Source organism: Amblyraja radiata, chromosome 6, assembly GCF_010909765.2.
Source record: "Amblyraja radiata isolate CabotCenter1 chromosome 6, sAmbRad1.1.pri, whole genome shotgun sequence".
NCBI classification, from domain to species: Eukaryota; Metazoa; Chordata; class Chondrichthyes; order Rajiformes; family Rajidae; genus Amblyraja; species Amblyraja radiata.
This window is the reverse complement of record NC_045961.1, coordinates 20,599,177-20,616,029: the sequence shown is the minus strand read 5'-3', so window position 1 is coordinate 20,616,029 and position 16,853 is coordinate 20,599,177. Positions and strand designations below refer to the sequence as shown.

Genomic DNA, 16,853 nt, shown 5'->3' with positions numbered 1-16,853 from the left:
CAGTCCGTAGTAGTGCAATATAGAAATTTAAAAAAAAAAAAAAGAGGATACAGAATAATAAAAAATACAGAATAATTAAACAATGGGGACCGAGGGACCGGAGGAATCTATCGGCGGGACTCCGAGTTCAGCAATGCGACGGTATGATTGTAGAAGCTGTTCCTCATCCTACTGGTACGAGACCTGAGGCTCCTGTACCGCCTCCCTGATGGGAGGAGGGCAAACAGTCCATGGTTGGGGTGGGAGGGGTCTTTAATGATCTTCCCAGCTCGTTTCAGACACCGTTTTCGGTGGAGGGCATCCATGGCAGGGAGCGGGGCACCGATGATGTGCTGCGCGGTTTTCACCACCCGTTGTAGTACCTTCCTGTCTGCAACAGTGCAGCTGCTGTACCATACCGTGAAGCAGGCAGTCAGGATGCTCTCGATGGTACACCTGTAGAAGTTGGTCAGGATCTGGGGGGACAGGTGGGCTTTCTTGAGCCTCCTCAGGAAGTAAAGGCGCTGCTGTGCCTTTTTGATCAGCTTGGAGGTGTTGAGGGACCAGGACAAATCCTCCGAGATGTGTACCCCGAGGAATTTGTAGCTGGAGACGCGCTCCAACTCAGTCCCGTTTATGTGGATGGGGGTATGTCTGCCCCCTCTGACCTTCCTGAAGTCGACAATAAGTTCCTTTGTCTTCTTGGAGTTGAGGACGAGGTTATTATTGGCACACCAGGTTGTCAGGTGCTGGACCTCCTCTCGGTAGGCTGACTCATCGTTGTCACTGATCAGTCCTACCACCGTGGTGTCGTCAGCAAACTTAATGATGGCATTGGATCCGTACTTAGGGATGCAGTCGTGGGTGAAGAGGGAGTAGAGGAGAGGGCTGAGCACACAGCCCTGTGGCACGCCGGTGTTCAGTGTTATAGTGGTGGAGGTGAGGTTGTTGACCCTAACAGACTATGGTCTGTTGGTGAGGAAATCCAGTGTCCAGTTGCAGAGGGAGGTGGAGATGCCAAGCCCGCTGAGTTTGGTGATCAAGCTGGCGGGGATGACAGTGTTGAAAGCGGAGCTGAAATCAATGAACAGCAACCTGATGTAGGAGTTGTTGTTGTCCAGGTGGGTCAGGGCAGAGTGTAGGGCCGCCGATATGGCATCCTCTGTAGACCTGTTGGCCCGGTAGGCAAACTGATGGGGGTCCAGTGTGGGGGGGAGGCTGGCTTTGAGGTGAGCCAAGATCAGCCGCTCAAAGCACTTAGCAATGACAGGGGTGAGTGCCACTGGGCGGAAATAGTTGAGGCTCCCTGTGGCTGACTGTTTGGGCACTGGCACGATGGTTGATGTCTTGAGGCAAGTGGGGACAACACCCTGGGCCAGTGAGTGATTGAAAATGTCGGTAAAGACTTGGGATAGTTGTCCAGCACATGCCCTAAGCACCCGGCCAGGGATGCCATCGGGGCCGGCAGCTTTGCGCTCATTCACCTTGCTCAGTGCATCTTGTACAGCAGAGGTGGAGAGACTGAGGGGTTGTTCATTTGGGGGTGGAGCAACTTTGATGGCTGGGGTTTTGTTATCTCGGTCAAAGCGAGCATAGAAATGGTTTAGCTCGTCAGGAAGGGTGGTGTTGTCTGGGGGAGGGGTGTTAGCTTTCTGGTAATCGGCAAGGGATTTGATTCCTTGCCACATGCGCCTGGGGTCAGATTTGTTATGGAAGTGCTCCTCAATCCGCCGTTTGTGATTGAGTTTGGCATTCCTAATTCCCATTTTCAGATTGGCCCTGGATGAGCTGTATCCCTCAGCGTCGCCAGATCTGTAAGCGGCATCGCGAGCCTTCAGTAGGAGTCTGACCTCCCTGCTCATCCACGGCTTCTGGTTAGGGAAGGCCTTTATTTCTTTGTGGGTAGTGACATTATCGGTGCAGAATTTTATATAGTCCATAACTGTTGAGGTGAATGAGTTGATGTCCACTTGTGAATTGAAGGTGGACTGGGTAGCAAACAGACTCCAGTCTGTCTGCTGAAACTGCTGCTGTAAAACAGAGACAGCCCCCTCAGGCCAGACCTTCACTGTCCTCGTGGTAGGTTTCAAACGTCTGATCAGAGGTGTGTATTTGGGGAGCAGGAACAGAGAGAGGTGGTCAGACTGACCAAGGTGTGGGAGGGGAGGGCTTTGTAGGCTTCAGTAATATTAGTGTAAACTAAGTCCAGAATATTGTTTCCTCTGGTTGGGCAGGAAACATGCTGATGGAACCTGGGGAGTACAGTTTTAAGGTCGGAGTGGTTGAAATCACCCGCAACAATAAATGCCCCCTCTGGGTGAGCAGATAGATGTTTGCTGATAGCAGCTTGCAGCTCTTCCATTGCTAGCCTGGCATTAGCGTCCGGTGGTACATAGACTGCGGTGATAACAGTCGATGAGAATTCTCTTGGCAAATAGAAGGGCCTGCACTTTAACATCAGGTATTCCAGGTCAGCAGAGCAGTGACTACCAATTCTAACGACGTCCGTACACCATGAGTTGTTCACATAGATGCATAGTCCGCCGCCCTTGGTCTTACCGGAGTCCTCCGCTGTTCTGTCGGCCCTGAAGACAGTGCGCCCCTCCAGCTCGATGGCGTTGTCCGGGATGTTGCCGTTGAGCCATGTTTCAGTAAAGACCATGGCGTTGCAGTCAGCGATCCGTCTGTGTGTGGTGATCCGCAGCCTTAGTTCATCGATTTTACTCACCAGGGACCGGACATTCGTGAGGAAAATGCTGGGCAGAGCTGTGTACCTTCGATTTTCCAGCATCTGCAGTTCCTTCTTAAACATTTAATTTTCCCTAATCCTTGTCCCAGATTCACATTTTTGATTGGGGTCTGCATTCCCTTTCATGCACTCTGCCCGCTCCCCTGTTCCTCCACTATATTGTATTCCCATTAACTGTTCAACTTTCCTTCCTAGCCCCTTCGTCAGCTGACAGTGTGAATCAATCTCACTCTGAGGTATTGCACCCTTCCCTTCCAATCTTCTGTCATTATCCCTCTCCTGAAATCCCAACCCTTGACACTCTATCATTGCAAACTACTGCCCTACATCTAACATTCCTTTCATCTCCAATTTCCTAAAATATGTTATAACCTCCCAAATACATGCTCACCCTTACCCAAAACTCTTGATTGAATCCCTTCATTCCATTTTTCATATTACCTCAATGCTTTAATCATTATCACCAATGATACCATGAGCAATGTCTCCCTATTTGCCTTTCTCAACTGTGCTATTGACGTGGGCATAGTGTCCACACCTTCCTCTGACACCTGTCCACTGTCATCTAGCACCCGCCTACATCTCTTCTTACCTGTTGCGCAATGGTCAGTGAATCAAGAGCAAGGGCTACTCTTTATATCCACACCAATGCCTTCAGTAACAATTGGGAATATTGACCTTCTCCTCTTTCCCATTTCCATGCTGCCCCTCAGCCACATCATCCCAAAACATGGTGCTATTTTCCATGTGAGTGACAAAGACACCTGGCTTTAGTTCACCACTTGTGCCCCATTTAACTTCCCGAAAATATCAGGCTGTGTGCCCAACCTCCAATAATGGAGAAGAAGAATTTAAATATAGGGAAGCCCAGAGTCATTATTTTTGGTTAATTTCAAAGCTGCTTGATTTCTCACCCAGATTGTTGGCTGCAGTTGACCCTGATTTGGGTTCCAGTCCCCATATTTATGTTATCACAAGGACTCGCTAATTCCATCTCCTTAACGTTGCCTGTTCCACTCCGACTTCTAATCATCCACTGCTGGACCTTCAGAGCTTGCCTTTGTTACCTGGAGACGACTCTCCCAGCTGGCCTGCCTCATCGAGAACTGTTAGCCTGTGTCTTTAGGTCAATGTCACATCAGCCCATAACCCCTGTGCTTGGTTAAGCCACATTGCTCGTTAAAATTATCATCATGGTTTGTGAACACGCTTGTGGTCTGTCCTTTCATTTCTTTGTAATTTCTCCAGCTTTGTAGCCATCCACAATATCTCCACTCCTCTGATACTATCTGATACCATTCCTAAATGTAATTGTTCAGCTATTGGCACCTTTGCCTTACCCTCCAAAAGCACAACTCTTGAAAATTCAAATTCAAATTCAAATTCAAATTCACATTTATTGTCACATGCACCAATTAAGGTGCAGTGATATTTGAGTTACCATGCAGCCATACAATTAAAAGATCAATAGAACTTAACATAAACATCCACCACAATGATCACTTTGATGGAAGGAAAAAAAGTTCAGTCAGTCTTCCTCCTTTTGTTCACCCATGTTTGGGGCCTTGACCCTCCGTAGTCGCTGCTACAGACGGGCCTCATTCTCATTCCCTCCCTTTGAATTCTCTCCCTTTGTCTTCCCCCCTCTGTAACCCTTTTCCTCTTTTAAAGCACCCTCTAAAACCCACTTCTTTAATCTGTCCTTGGGATATCTGCCTTTTGTCTTTGTTTCTGTTTTTATTTTATAGATGTCTCAACATTATTTTTTGTTTAACAATGCTTTTGTTGGATATGTTGGGATGATTTTATCACCTTCAAGGTGGTATATGTTTCTAAGTTGTTTCTAGTCAAATTAACTCCTCTAGTTTATTAAATATATATTGATTCATAAAGAATTACAATAACCCATCATCGTCTGAAATTATTTTTACATCTAAGTGTGCACTGAATTTGATTGCTGCATTATCAGCTAGAAGTCAAACTTTAAGGAGGAATATCTGACCCAGGGGAGGGACACATATAGTGGAGCACCATTCAGTAGCCAGTAACTGATGAAAGGATTTGAATGGAGCAAAGTAAAACATGCCTGTCCCTCCTGACTCCAAAAATTCAGTTGCATTTCAGTTTCTGTGGTGGTTGTGTTTCCTTTAAAAACTGCAGGAAAGGTTGCTTTTCACCTGCTGCCCTTGGGCAGAACGAGCTTTGCTTTTGATTTCTTGGAAGCTGTATTAGAATCCCGCAGCCAGCATTGAGTTCCATGTTGTATTGTTCCAATAACATTTTATTCCTCTTTGGGTAAGAATGCCAGTTGCCTGTTTGAGTTCCATAGTGTTTAACCATGGGCAGGCAGAGTTTCATTGAGGAAAGAATTGCAGATTAAGGTTTAAATCGAAGGTAGACACAAAATGCTGGAGTAACTCAGCGGGTCAGGCAGCATCACTGGAGAGAAGGAATGGGTGACGTTTCGGGTCGAGTCGCTTCTTCAGTCTAAAGTCTGAAGAATGGTCTCGACCCGAAACGTCACCCATTCCTTCTCTCCAGAGATGCTGCCTGACCCGCTGAGTTACTCCAGCATTTTGTGTCTACCAGAGTTTTGTTTCATTTAGTTCAATTTAGTTTAGTTTAGTGTAGTGTAGTTTATTATTGTTACATGCTCCGAAGTACAGTGACAAGCTTTTGTTTGCATGTTATCCAATCAAAGAAAAGACTATATACATCAACACAATCAAGCCATCCACAGTGCACTCTGATGACCTTGGGGGGGAAAACTAAAAATGCACTTGCAACATGACTTCACCAATTGTCTTCCGGTTATTCTACATAAAATAGCTTCATGTCAAAAAGGCACAACAGAGATGTACTTCCTACGGCAACTGAGCAAGCACAATCTGCCACAAGTAATGATAGTCCAATTCTACACGCCCATCGTAGAGTATGTTCTCACCTTCTCCATTATGGTCTGGTTTGGCTCAGCCACCAAGCACGACACCTGGAGACTGCAGCGAATCGTCCGATCAGCAGAGAAGGTTATTGGCTGCAACCTTCCCTCCATTGACGAACTGTACACTGCAAGGGCCAGGAAGCGAGCGGGCAAGATCATCTCTGACCCCTCTCACCCTGGCCACAAACTCTTTGAATCACTTCCCTCTGGAAGGCGACGCAGGACTGTCAAAGCTGCCACAGCCAGACATAAAAACAGTTTTTATCCACGAGTAGTTGCTCTACTCAACAGCCAAAAATCTGTAGCCTCTCTTTTGATCTGGTATTTTGTTGGTTTACATGCTTGATCAATGGTGTTTTATCATTAATGTTTTATTATTATTAATGTTTAGTGTTTACTGAGTCATTCGTAACTGTCACTATATGTCATGTTGTTGCCGAAGCACCAAGGCAAATTCCTTGTATGTGAATACTTGGCCAATAAACGTACTTACATTAATTACTTACATTACATTACTTAGATGCAATACTTTAAAAAAAAGATGTTAATGCAGTTAATGGTGCATTTAAAGAGCTAAATAGAATAGGGCTAAAAAAGAACGTGTTTGCATTAACATAGTGTCTACCATAATCTCACATATGTTAAAATTATTGACATTTTGTTTTCAAGTGTAGCTAATGCTGTGGTGTGGGAAATCAGGACACAGAAACATCCCAATATGTGATGTTCCCTAATAATCAGTTAATGTGGTATTAGATCTGGGAGATACTGGTCACAAGGCAAGGGAGATCTCATATTACCTGGAATATTAGTACCATGGAAATGTTTACATCCACCCGATAGGGCAGGCAGGATCCTAGTTTAATTAATGTCCTCAGTGCATCTTAGATAAGGTGTGCAGGTCTCCGGAGTGGGGCTTGCACACCAAGCTCTAATTCTGAGGCCTATGTAGTGCTACTTACCCATGGCTGCTTATTCCTCGAAAATCTGACAACACATTTGTAGATGTAGCATTTTTGTTCCGCTTCTTTCATATCATTCTTCCCAGTATTGTACAGAGCTGCTGACGTGCATATAGATTATTAACTGCGGGTAATTTCTATTGTGCAGGGAATCACAGGAATTCACTTCGCTGGAGGAGAGAAATGCTACATCAAAGCGCAAGCTAAAGCGCACCTGCTGGATATCGAGAATCTGAAAACAGAAGCGGTTTCATTTGAACTTGTAGGTGTTAAGTGAATTTGAATTTCTAATAATTTAAGATCTGCAAGACCCAGGTAACAACATCTTTCAAAGGAGAAATTGAATCTGTTACTGCTATTTGGAGCTGTGGTTTGCAGCATCTTTCAACTGAATGTACGCATAATTTGCAGGCTCCTTAATTTCCCCAGACCTCTTTGCCTTGTCAATCAGTCAAAGATGCTGCTTGCTGCAGGGTAAGATTTTTCCCTTGAGTGTGACATTCAGATTCGAAAGGGACGCTGGCCTAGCTGTTCACTTACTCTGAAATTCATACAGTGGGACAGCCGAGAAAAAGCATCTGAAGTCTGCTAACCTCCTGTCCCAGTGGGAAGGCTAGAAATGAAAAGCAAAGCCTGGTGTGCGCACTGCATAACTAAACTAAACAGGTTAATCCCTGCTAACAACGCAGGCCAGGGAATGACTAATAGTTTATAGAGCAGGTTCAGCTCGGGATTCTTTCATTATAATCATGTTCTATTTTAAATCAGAACAATTTGCACATGGCAGGGTAGCAGTGAGTATTATAAATGAGCAACCGCAATGCATGATACCTTCGCCCTTGTCTATTATTAGTAGCCAGAACCTACCTGGCTAATTAATGGGATTACTGGTATGCAAATTCTATTCATATGAGACAGAAAGAGGTGGCACCTTAAATAATGTCAGTGGCAAGTCTGAAAATTGACATAATGAGGGCTCAATACATGTACTAATCTCAAGAAAGTGATGTTTAATTAGACTTTAATTTTTGACTAGTCACCTAACACTTTTCAGCTCAGGATTTCAGGAAAAAAAGTTGCGATTTGAGGGGCTGTGTGCAATTATGATTTTAATTGAAAATTTAATGTGATTTTTATTAAACTGGCAGGTAGTAAAGAACCATGAGTGAGAATTCCTGACCTGTGGGCTCCGAAAACATTTTAGAGCATGAATGCTGAAATATATCTCGGATAACCTGTAGCTTGTCTAACATATACGTGATTACTGTACAAGTGGCCAGTCAGTATCATTACGGTTTAGTGCCTTTACAAGCCCCTGATTCCTTCAAATCACTAGGTAGAAAGTACTTCAGTCTGTGATGATGTGGTAAGATTAAGGGCCAAAGCTCTAGAATCATCCTACCACAACCAGAGAGCAGTGCTGAACTACTATCTACTTCCTTGATGTCCCTCGGACTATCCTTTGCTGGCTTTACCTTACACTAAACTTCATTCTCTTATCATGTATCTTACTCACTGTAAATGGATCGATTGTAATCATGTATTGTCTTTCTGCTGACTGGTTAGCACGCAACAAAAGCTTTTCACTGTACCTCAGTACAGCTGACAATAAACTAAACTGAACTAGTTGGGAGGAAGCCAATGATGACCACGATTCATATCAAGCCATAAGGGGCCAAGGCAAGAATGAAGAAGACTGAAAGAATTTGTGTCAAACTGCCTGATAACCTGAAGAGAAAGAGGAACATATACCAAAAGGCCAAGAAGAATAAAAAACTGCATTTAACCAACAGAATAGAAAAGCAAATAAGGGTGAATAGAAACAGCAAGGTGCATCATCGGAAGCATGGAAGAACAATCCACATTCACTTTGCCTCGAATTCATGGAAGTGCAGAGGATTAAAGATATGGAAGGGAAAGCTGACATTGGTAAGGGTCATTCTTGTTGTTAATTCAAGAACACATTGGCCAATTGAATAATTTGAAAGCAAAATTGTACAAATGCTTAATTCACAGCATGTTTATCATTTATTATATATTAGTTATTTTGCCACGAAGCTGATGTGAATGATTATTAATAAGGATCTTTCCTCTTTCTACAGATGGGGCTGAAGAGAAAGAGGAATTGGACTTATTCACTGTCCAATAACATGCTGCAGTACAACATATAACGTACAACATTAGTCAGCTTTAAATCAGATTGAGAGGCCCAAAGAAAAATCGAATTTTGTTAGTTTACAAAATATACAGGTTCTATTGCTCAGACAATGCTTAAAAGATAGCGGAAGATTTTATATTTGATCACATACTAACGGGCCCGAAATAAATTTCAAACATTCCACCACAATTACCTGAAACGACACCCATTCCTTATCTATCTATCTATCTATCTATCTATCTATCTATCTATCTATCTATCTATCTATCTATCTATCTATCTATCTATCTATCTATCTATCTATCTATCTATCTATCTATCTATCTATCTATCTATCTATCTATCTATCTATCTATCTATGCCTGTCCCGCTGAGTTAAGGGCCTGTCCCACTTGGGCGTCATTTGCGCATCATTTACGCGACATAATTTACGCGTCACCACGCACGTGATACGCGCATGGTGTGCATTATGCGCACATGGCGCGTGGTGAGGCGTGGGCAGTGATGCGTGGGCAGTGATGCGCAGTCGCGCGCAGCGCCCCAGGATTTTGGGATTCACAAAATCTCGGCGCACCACCTGCGTGACGCGCAAATGACGCTCAAGTGGGACAGGTCCTTTACTCCAGCATTTTGTGTGTATCTTCAGTGTAAAGCAGCATCTGCAGTTCCTTCCTGCCCATAGGCAGATAAGGCAGACTTATTTTAGCATGCACTATACAAAGAGATCTATGCACCAATGAATCAAAGTGAAGTTAGACAGACAATTTCAACCTCTTTGACATTGCAAAGTAGAGTTGTCAGTAGAAAAGCAGATAAGTATGGATTTCAACAGGTTAGTCATATGGAGTCTTGGAAATTCAGTGGCATACTGCGTCATCCTCATGGCACATATAATAAGACGCTGAAAAGATAAAGCAAGGGGAAACTTGGCCAAAATATGTTCTGATATAAGAAAGGATGTGACTGATATAAGAGAACTGCTTGGAAATCATGCACACTGTAGTAACTTTCATGCACAGTCATCCAACAGGTACATGCGTAAGACACAGGGACCTCTTCAGAACACATGGGAGTAATGTAATTGAAATCGCAAGACATTTATTAGGCATAGCAGTTACATTTTTAATATGGTTTCTCTGGGAGTGACAATGAATGCACAAAATGGACACTTAGCTATAATTGGCAACATCGGACAATTACATTCATAAACAAGTATTTCATAATCAGGCATTTTTCTGTATTTCTGTATTTGTATATCTGAGCATGTACTTGTGATCTGTAAGTGTCTACATACGTCATATTTAGATGTCTGAAACTATGTCAGTACAGAAATGTCCCTTATTAAAATGAATGGCGATGAAACGTTCAGAAAACTTTGATGTTGAGACTGGTATATTCTTTGCTGGACTTCCACACAGCCATTTCACAGGACAATGTTGTTGAACCGAATGCTGCTTGAGTGCTCCAGTTATGAGGGGATTGCAGATGTATATTTACCTCAACAGCCTTACTTATAGTGTTTTAATCAACCGGTTTATATAATATCCTCAAAATACGCAATAGGTCAGGCAGCATCTGTACGGGGAGACACAATGCGTTAAGATTTTAAATCAATGACCATTCTTCAGAACTAGGAACTCAAACCTGTTTTAAATTCCAGAGAAGGTAGCAGTTTAATAATTGCCTGGGATCAATTATTGGACCTTTGTTGCGTGTGATTTGTATATAGATGAGAATGTCAATGGGCTGATTAGTATGTTTGCAGACAACACAAACTTTGGCAGTGTTATGGATCATGATGAAGAATGTCAAAGGGTACAACACAATAAAGACTAGTTTGTAATATGGCAAAGAAATGGCAAATTGAGTCTAATCTGGACAAGTGTGAGATGTTGCACATTGGGAGGTCAAATGCAAGAGAAAAGTGTACTGTAAATGGCAGGAGCATTTATCCTCAGAGGAATCTTAGGGTGCAAGTCCATTGCTCCCTGAAAATGGCAACACAAGTAGATAGAGTGGAAAATAAGCTGTAAAATATACCTGTCTTTGTCTGCCAAGGCATTGAGTCAGGAAGTCATGTTGCAGCTGTAGAGGTCTTTGGTTGGGCCACATTTGAAACATTGCAGCAGTTTTGGTCACTCAAGGTTGTGAAGGCTTTGGAGAGGTGGCAAAAGAGGTTCACCAGAATGTTTCATGGGTCAGAGACTATTAGCTGCACGGAGAGATTGGACAAACTTGGTTTGTTTTCTATGGTGCATTGGAGGCTAAGAAACAGTCTGATGGAAATAGATAAAATTATGGGAGGCACAGGTACAGTATGTTAGATAGCTATAGTCTTTGCCCCGAATCGTGGATTTAAGGTGAGATGGGAAATTTTAAAGGAGATTTGTGAGACATGTTTTTACGCAGAGAGTGAAACATGGTGCCAGGGGTGAAGGTATGATAGCAATGGTTAAGAGGAATTTATAGTGGCACATGAATAGGCAATGGATGGAGGGAAGTGAACAATGTGCATGCAGGTGGGATTAGTTTAAATTAACCTCAGAGCCAACACAGTCATATTGGGCCTTGCTGTACAGTTCTATGTTTTTGCACAAAACTGCCATAGAAAAGCTGCTTTATTACATCTTCTATTGACCGTGACCTCACAATTAATAAGATTATTAGAGTTAGAAAATACTCTGAAATAATCTATTTTTTTCTAGTTTTCTCTCCCATGTTGACTGGCACAGAGATCCACTGATTCAGAGCTCTAATCATTCACCATCAGATAATTCAATGAAGAATCCATTAATCATGGGTACACCCTGAGTGAATCTTGCTCAACTGGATAGCCTTCTCTATCTGTGACAACCAGAAAACCCAAATTATTTGGAAAAGCACAGATCTGAGAGTTGTATTTGCAGTGAAGTAATTCTGTAAATAAATGGCTCCAAACACATTAATCACTGAGGTATTAAGGAACTGATGGAATAAGAAACACATAGTTTCTCTGCCACAGAATGTAGTTGAGGTCAGTTCATTGCCTATATTTAAGAGGGAGTTAGATGTGGCCCTTGTGGCTAAAGGGATCCGGGGGTATGGAGAGAAGGCAGGTACAGGATACTGAGTTGGATGATCAGCCATGATCATATTGAATGGCGGTGCAGGCTCGAAGGGCCGAATGGCCTACTCCTGCATCTATTTTCTATGTTTCTATGTTTCTATAGTTCATGCAAATTAGATGTAAGGAAAGATCAGAAATCTGAGAGATATATTTGAGAGACATGAGCCAAGAAAAAAAATATATTAAAAATGCTGTTTTAGCAGCAAGCTAGAACAATAAAAGTTTTCAAAAATATAAACTGAGAATTTTGAAAATGCCTTTCCAAGACTTTGTGTCAATAATACAGACAACTTGGACCAAAGGAAAATATTGCATTTCAGTAAAAAATATAATATATTTATATTGACTTATCAGGATGGGAAAAAAAAAAACAGAGATGGCCCTTTCATGTGTGTTTTCCTTTTATGTATTGAATTCCCACTCCCCTGGCATCAGTCTGAAGAAGGGTATCGACCTGAAACGTCACCCATTCCTTCGCTCCAGAGATGCTGCCTGTCCCGCTGAGTTATTCAGCATTTTGTATCTACCTTTGATTTAAACCAGTTCTTTCGTACACTTGTATTAAATTCTGGTGACTTGAAGTTTTGACAAACTTAAAGGTGGAATCTGGCTCACTGGCATATCTGAACAGCAAGGCAGAGCATGGCGTTAGTCGTCATGTGACTACTTTCCGAGAATTGAAACATGATGTATGGAGGGTACTGATGTACATTTTTTTCTTTGAAATAGGAAGAAAATAACTTACTGGAATGTCAGAAGCTCATAGTTTTATATGGAGCTTCTTACAACTAGTGTCCTGAACCTCAAATGTAGCTGTTTTCACTTTTCCTTCAACGTATTCAGAAGCTAAGGCGAGGCATATTATTCAGCACAACACATGGGTGGCACAGTGGCGCAGCGGTAGAGTTGCTGCCTTGCAGTGCTTGCAGCGCCAGAGACCCGGATTCGATCCTGACTACTGGTGCTTGTCTGCACGGAGTTTGTATGCTCTCCCCGTGACCGTGTGGGTTTTCTCCAAGATCTTCGGTTTCCTCCCACACTCCATAGGTGTACAGGTATGTAGGTTAATTGGCTTGATGTGTAAATTGTCCCTAGTGTGTGTAGATAGTGTTAATATGTGGGGATCACTGGTCGGTGTGGACTCGGTATGCTGATGGGCCTGTTTCCACGCTGTATCTCTAAAATAAACTAAAATAAACTAAACATGGGGTTTGCCCAAAGTCAGTGTTATTATTTACTCTTGTTGTGGTGTTGTAAAAGAACAAATGGCTAGGGCGACCCAGATTCACCACTGGAGCAGCCCAATGAAGGCACTATGGCCTAGAAATGTTTCTGCTTAGCATTTGTTCTCTGTGTATTACAGGTTCCAATTAAAATTCAAAACAGATAATTAACTGGGATTGTCAGACACAGAAATGCAAATTGTGCAGTGGATAGTTGTACCTTGTCCCTCTGTGGATTTAATGCACTTACTGACTGAAGGAGACAGGTGCAAGGCAGTGACATGTAGTGCCATGCAGCTCCAGGGTCATTGCTGCTACAATTAAAAGTTAACCATGCTTGAGAAACCACATGCGCTGTCACTTTTGAGCAGAATTGACTATGATGAAAGAGTGGGTGGGTGTAAATTAAGATCATACAGTCATAAGTGATAGGAGTAGAATTAGGCCGATAGGCCCATTAAATCTACTCCGCCAATCAATCATGGCTGATCTATCTCCCCCTCCTAACCCCATTCTCCTGCCATCTCCCCATAACCTCTGACACCTGTACTAATCAAGAATCTATTTATTTCTGCCTTTAAAATATCCACTGACTTCCGCAGATTCACCACCCTCTGACTAAAGAAATTTCTCCTCGTCTCCTTCCTAAAATGACATCCTTTAATTAAGGGTCCTGTCTTAATCTGGCACTGTGTCAGGGAATCCGTCAAGCTGAAGACCTTGAATCTTCAGTAATGGATCAGATGTCTTCAGTGTTGTGGTTGAGGGGGAAACTGGTTATTTTGCCATAGGTGCTCATCCCTAACATTGCAGTATCCAATTGTGCTTTGCGATCCTGCCTCTGATCCACTGAAGAAAAAGCTGTCTCAAAACAGCCATACGACTCAATGCAATGATTCCCACGAATAACCTTTGCTTTAAGAGCTCCCACAATTGTTAAGTTTGGTATTTTCTTTCTCTTACAAGTTGTAGTTCTTCATTGCTATAATGCCCCTGTCCCACTTGGGAAATCTGAACAGAAACCTCTGGAGACTTTGCGCCCCATGCAAGGTTTCCGTGCGGTTCCCGGAGGTTGCAGGTGGTTGCCGGAGGTTGCAGGTAGTGGAAGCAGGTAGGGAGACTGACAAAAACCTCCGGGAACCTCCGGGAACCGCACGGAAACTTTGTGTGGGGCGCAAAGTCTCCAGAGGTTTCCGTTCAGGTTTCCTAAGTGGGACAGGGGCATTAGGATTCAGATCTTGTCGCTTGATGGGTGAAGATTCATGTTACAGGGGAGAGTTGTACTGTAGCTACCAAGTTCTTTATGACACCAACCTCAGTACCGTACAATGTTAGTGTGAAAAGTTTAGGTGCTTCAAATTAGAGCTGTGGCATGTGATAGATGTACGTGGAGCTCCCAGATAGTCCTATCTGGGAGCTACATGCAAGAACTGACAGCATTGTCCCTGCTTTCTTGTTGAACCTTATCCTGTAAGCACTGATCTTTGGATAATGATGCCTGAACTAGTTTATCAGATGGGTACAGTTGTGGAAGAGTATTACACAAATCGTGTATACCCTTTCTCATTCTAGTTGTCCTTCCTGAATTTCTTCCATTGATACTCGAACACTGAATACATTTCCCATTTTAAGTGAAGCTCAGCATCCTGAAATTTAAATATAGACTTGGCATATCACTAAAAACACAGTAAATTGCTGTTTTTGCTAAATCTAAGGCTTGAAAATATGCTGTACCTTCTGCTAGCTTGGCCAATATCCCAATACTAGCAACACATTCAACTAGCACTGTGGAATGGAGTTGCTTTCCGTGAACAAGCATCTGGAAGAAATGGCATAGAAAGTTTGACAGAAAAAACATTGTAGAAATGAGTGTGACTTAGACTCTCTTCCCCATTCTATTTCGAGTCATAGAGTAATACAGTGTGGAAACAGGCCCTTTGGCCCAACTTGCCCACACCGGCCAACAAGTCCCAGCTACACTAGTCCCACCTGCCTGTGTTTGGTCCATATCCCTCCAAACCTGTCCTATCCATGTATCTATCTGACTGTTTCTTAAATGTTGGGATAGTCCCCCCTCCACTACCACCTCTGGCAGCTTGTTCCACACACCCACCACCCTTTGTGTGAAAAGGTTACCCATCAGATTTGTACCATATCTTTTCCCCTTCACCTTAAACCTACGTCCTCTGGTCCTCGATTCACCTACCATTTGAAATGGTTGTGAGACAGAAGAAATACTTAAGGGTTTCGGCCCAAAACGTCGCCTATTTCCTTCGCTCCATAGATGCTGCTGCACCCGCTGAGTTTCTCCAGCATTTTTGTGTACCTAACTGGCTTGATGTTTTATTGAACTTCATTTCAGTATGCTGGTGAATACACGGGAAACTTTGATAGGAGGCGGGAGTAGAAATCTAAACAATTTATAATGGTTTAGACTAAAATGAAAACGTACTTTAAAGATAACACGGTGATCATGTAAATGTTTAACCACAAGATTATCCAAAGGAACCGAACCTCAAATACTTCCAATACTATCCCAAGGGAACCCCAGCTTGGGTTTAATGTTGAATGTTATGACAAAGACAAATAGTTAATTTTCAAAAGGGATTCGATGAAATTAAAAATATATTAATTCACCCGATTTGTGATGTTTAACGTGTGAGGAACATAGGTGAATGTCTAGCATCTGATATGAAGCCATAAGGATTTGAAAGATCTGATGGTTTCATCAAGGAGAGGTTAAAAGGGAAATGTGATGAATTATACTTTGTAAACTGAAACCTCATGGTGTCTGAGAGAAGATTAAACCAGAGAGTTTGTAAGAAACCCTACCCAGACCCATTGATATGAGCCTCTGGGTCTTTTATTTAGAATTGTGGTTAACTGCTGATTTATCTCAAGATTTTTTGAGATAATGACATTGATAACTGTTCAAGTATGATAGCTTTGATGTCATATTTTGTTTTCACTTGTTTGACCTAAGGTAACATATTGTAGTTCCATCAAACAATTATCTGTGTTCAGAGCACCAGAAACACCCATTAAAAACACCGAGAACTTCCAAAGTAGACATCTGGTTCTCATTGTTTGTCTTGATGGTTTGGCCAGGGAAGAACAATGTCCACTAAAGTTAATCTGTTTTTGTCTCTTGCTTTATGGTTGTAGTATTAAACCCAAACTGCTGCTGTGCAGGTAAATGTCTGAACATCACTGGTTGGTAAATCAAAAATGTAGAATATAAGATAACAACAGAAATGTTGGAAGTACTTATCAGATCTTGCAGATAGAAAAACAGAGTTAATGTTTCAGCAGGATCTTCGACATGAAATGTCAGTAACATTTTTATTTTCTCAAATGTTGCCTGACCCATTGAGTGTTTCCAGCATCTGTAGTTTTTGGTTTTCATTTAATAGAGAATATATAAGTTGGCTATTATTTGCTTTTATATTTTTCTATCAGGTATGACACGATACAAAAAAATCGACTATTCTTATTGTAAATACTGTATAAATCATTTATCAGATCAAGTGCAATAATGATTTCAGCTTTAGGCATAAGATTCTTTTTTTGATCGAGTGATCCCTCATGTATCAAATGGGAAATATAATGACGCATTGTTTCTGCTTGCTTCATCCACACAGAACTAATCTCCAAATATCTTGACTCCATCCTTGTCCAGTCCCATCCGACTTACATCCAAGACACCACACATCCAAGACACCTTCAACTCTTGAA

The 16,853-nt window shown here is 42.3% G+C and overlaps 1 protein-coding gene across 1 annotated transcript in view; it reads left to right on the top strand.

Moving 5' to 3' along the window:
• cnmd (chondromodulin) overlaps window positions 1–16,853 on the top strand; it is a 55,904-nt gene that overhangs the window by 17,401 nt on the left and 21,650 nt on the right. The window contains exon 4 of the mRNA XM_033022303.1: window positions 6,780–6,893. Coding sequence (XP_032878194.1) covers window positions 6,780–6,893 — 114 coding nt within the window. The remainder of the gene's footprint in view (window positions 1–6,779; window positions 6,894–16,853) is intronic.